The sequence below is a fragment of the Sinocyclocheilus anshuiensis genome, unplaced genomic scaffold (assembly GCF_001515605.1).
Source record: "Sinocyclocheilus anshuiensis isolate Anshui unplaced genomic scaffold, SAMN03320099.WGS_v1.1 scaffold63, whole genome shotgun sequence".
In the NCBI taxonomy this organism is placed as follows: Eukaryota; Metazoa; Chordata; class Actinopteri; order Cypriniformes; family Cyprinidae; genus Sinocyclocheilus; species Sinocyclocheilus anshuiensis.
The window spans coordinates 2,870,322-2,872,981 of record NW_015552625.1 but is presented as its reverse complement, the minus strand read 5'-3'; the positions used below and the strand labels follow the sequence as shown (position 1 = coordinate 2,872,981).

General features: G+C 37.6%; 1 protein-coding gene across 1 annotated transcript in view; it reads left to right on the top strand.

Moving 5' to 3' along the window:
- The window catches only part of LOC107666551 (neurotrypsin), a 22,481-nt gene that overhangs the window by 954 nt on the left and 18,867 nt on the right, over positions 1 to 2,660 (top strand). Inside the window, exon 2 of the mRNA XM_016457948.1 lies at positions 1,452 to 1,494. Coding sequence (XP_016313434.1) covers positions 1,452 to 1,494 — 43 coding nt within the window. The remainder of the gene's footprint in view (positions 1 to 1,451; positions 1,495 to 2,660) is intronic.

Here is a 2,660-nt window from a genome sequence, read left to right as displayed (position 1 = left end):
TTTTATTGAAAAAAAAAAAAAAAACATTAAACCAGCCTAAGTTGGTTTTCTGGTTTTGGCTGGTTTAAAATGATCTTCAGCTGTTCTGTAGCTCTCCTAGCCTGATGAGCTGACTGGAAAGTGGCCAACAGATCAGGCTGGTTTAAGATGTTTCAGCAGGGATATATTAATAAAATAAACAGAACTATAATATAACACTCCCTAACTACCTTGGAAAAATATACCTACTGAAATACATCTGAAAACCAAAGCTTAACCCAATTGTCTTCGAACCATTTCGGATTTTGGTATTGGAGTCAGGCTTTGTAATATTGTCAAGAATATCTCAAATAAAAACATGCTTTTAGTTATATGTAGTGTTTTGTCTTGAGAATGTGGTTAGATCTGTTGAACAAAAAACAAGGAGCACAGGGGGGTGTAGTTTATTAGGACAATAGGACAGTTAACATGTGCTTGATGTTTTTTTTTTTGTCTTTGTTACTTAAGTCTGAGTCTCTTGTTTTGTATCTCATACTTAATCCCTGTTGATGGGAACAAGCATGACACTTAACTCTCATCCTGACTACATTACAAGTGAACGATGGGACGAGACGCTTGCAGTGTAGTCGGAATGAGAGAAAAGCATGATGCTGCTCGTTCCCTTCATCACACCCAGATCACACAGTAGCAGTCACGTAATAGCTTGATGGTCATGAAAGTGTTCTTTGATCTCAGTTGAAGTACTGCTAAAGCAAAGCTGCTCTGCACTATTAACTCATGTCTTTATGTGACGTTTCCTCGTCGTAAAGCAACGGATACCTTTGACAACCTTCCTCCAGGGAGAAAACCTCTGACTAAGGTTTGCAGCTGGTTACTGGGATCAAAACAAAACAAATGGTATAAACTAAAAATAAGGCTTGCATTCTATTAAAATAACCTTTTTTAAGTCATAATTCATGCCTAGTTGTCATACCTTTACAAAAAGTATCAAAGTACAGTGATAGCATCAGATTTTAATAACTTAGTACTTTCTTAAATATGTATGATACATCATTTACATTCAAGCATTTAGCAGATGCTTTTATCCACATATAATTGAAGAGCATAAGCATGTTCATTAGAATGCTAAATTTGGAAACAAGCTAGAGGAAAGTAGAGAAAGTTCAGAGAGAACTTCTTGAAAGTTGTGATAGTGTCAGCAGCTCATTCCATCAGAGAGGAACAGAGAGGGTGAAGGTGCTGGAAGGTGACTTCATGCCTCATTGTGAAGGAACAACAAGGCACCACTCAGTGACTGTAGGCGAGAGGGAACAAAATACCAATACCAAATGCTTACCTATTCATTTACTGTGGCATTTAACTGTTTCTTCAAGGTATTTCAAAGAATACCATGGTACATGGCCAAAAAAACATATGTCCATAGTACTTTAAGTGAAAGAATTTAACTGACTATTCTTATTTTGTCTTCATAGGCAGGACAAAGCGCTGTGTACCAGAATACACTGCAGAGCTCAGGTAGGCACTCACTACATTTACAAGTCTATATATATATATATATTTTTTTACTATTTCTTAAAGGTTAAATAAAGGTGCAAGCTGGAATCCTTTTTTTAATGAGAATTGGCAATATACCTGCATCTCTTTTGTGTCAGCATTTGCTTGGGAATTTAAATTATGCCACCTAATTCAGACACATACTCATTACTGGTAACGGCTGAAATGTCACAGTATTTTGTTCTTGTAAAGAGCATCTCTTTCAATGCCAAAACCCACATCCCTTCTTGGCACTATATCTAATACAACATTAACCGATGCAAAACCACTCGGCTGTCAAGAGATACATTCGTCGATGGTTCCCTACGGCAGAGTTAAAGAAATACTCAACCGCAACAATTGCTCCTCAGACAAGATTGCTTTGGAGAGAAACACAATATTCAATGCGCTTGTAATATGAGTGAATCACAAACATTTACTGATGACAGTGAATGGATGTGAAACAACTGTGGCATTGATGGGCTTTAAGAAGTAGCTAATTTGAGATTGAATGCCCCGCTGTTTTTGCTTATTACACGTGTCATATTCATATTCTGTGAACTTTAATGCTTTGCTTGTCTTCCAAGCCTGGACAGGTTTGTGCGCTGACATCCTTAGGGCAGGATGCTGAAATATACTCAACCTTCCCACAGAATCGTCAACCTACTCCCAGTTCATGCTGGGGCAGTGTGAGATTCCTCTATGATTGCCTCATCTGTAGACTTATTTTACTCAGACCAGCAGTCTATGCTGTTAAACCTCTTATATTTAGTCTCTTGTGGTACCACCAGGAGTCTTGTTGGTGGTCTTTATCGTGCTCTATAACCGTAACACCATGGAAAATATGACTGGAACTCTACCCTGATGCTATTTCAGCAAATAGCTTTACTGTATGTCCAGACCGACATACAGCGTGGAACCTGAGCTCTCACGAGACGAGACATGAGTGTGTACAAGAAAAGATTCAGGACTGTTGAACTATTCACCTACCAGTGTACAAGAATGGAAACTATTTATAATGTCTAAACATATTTTATTATAAAATGTAATGGTGTACAGAAGACCAATCATGCTAAAGCCATTAAAAGAAACACCAAAGATCAAATTTCTTCTCCACAGTTTTTGCTCTATGATATTGTATTATCAAC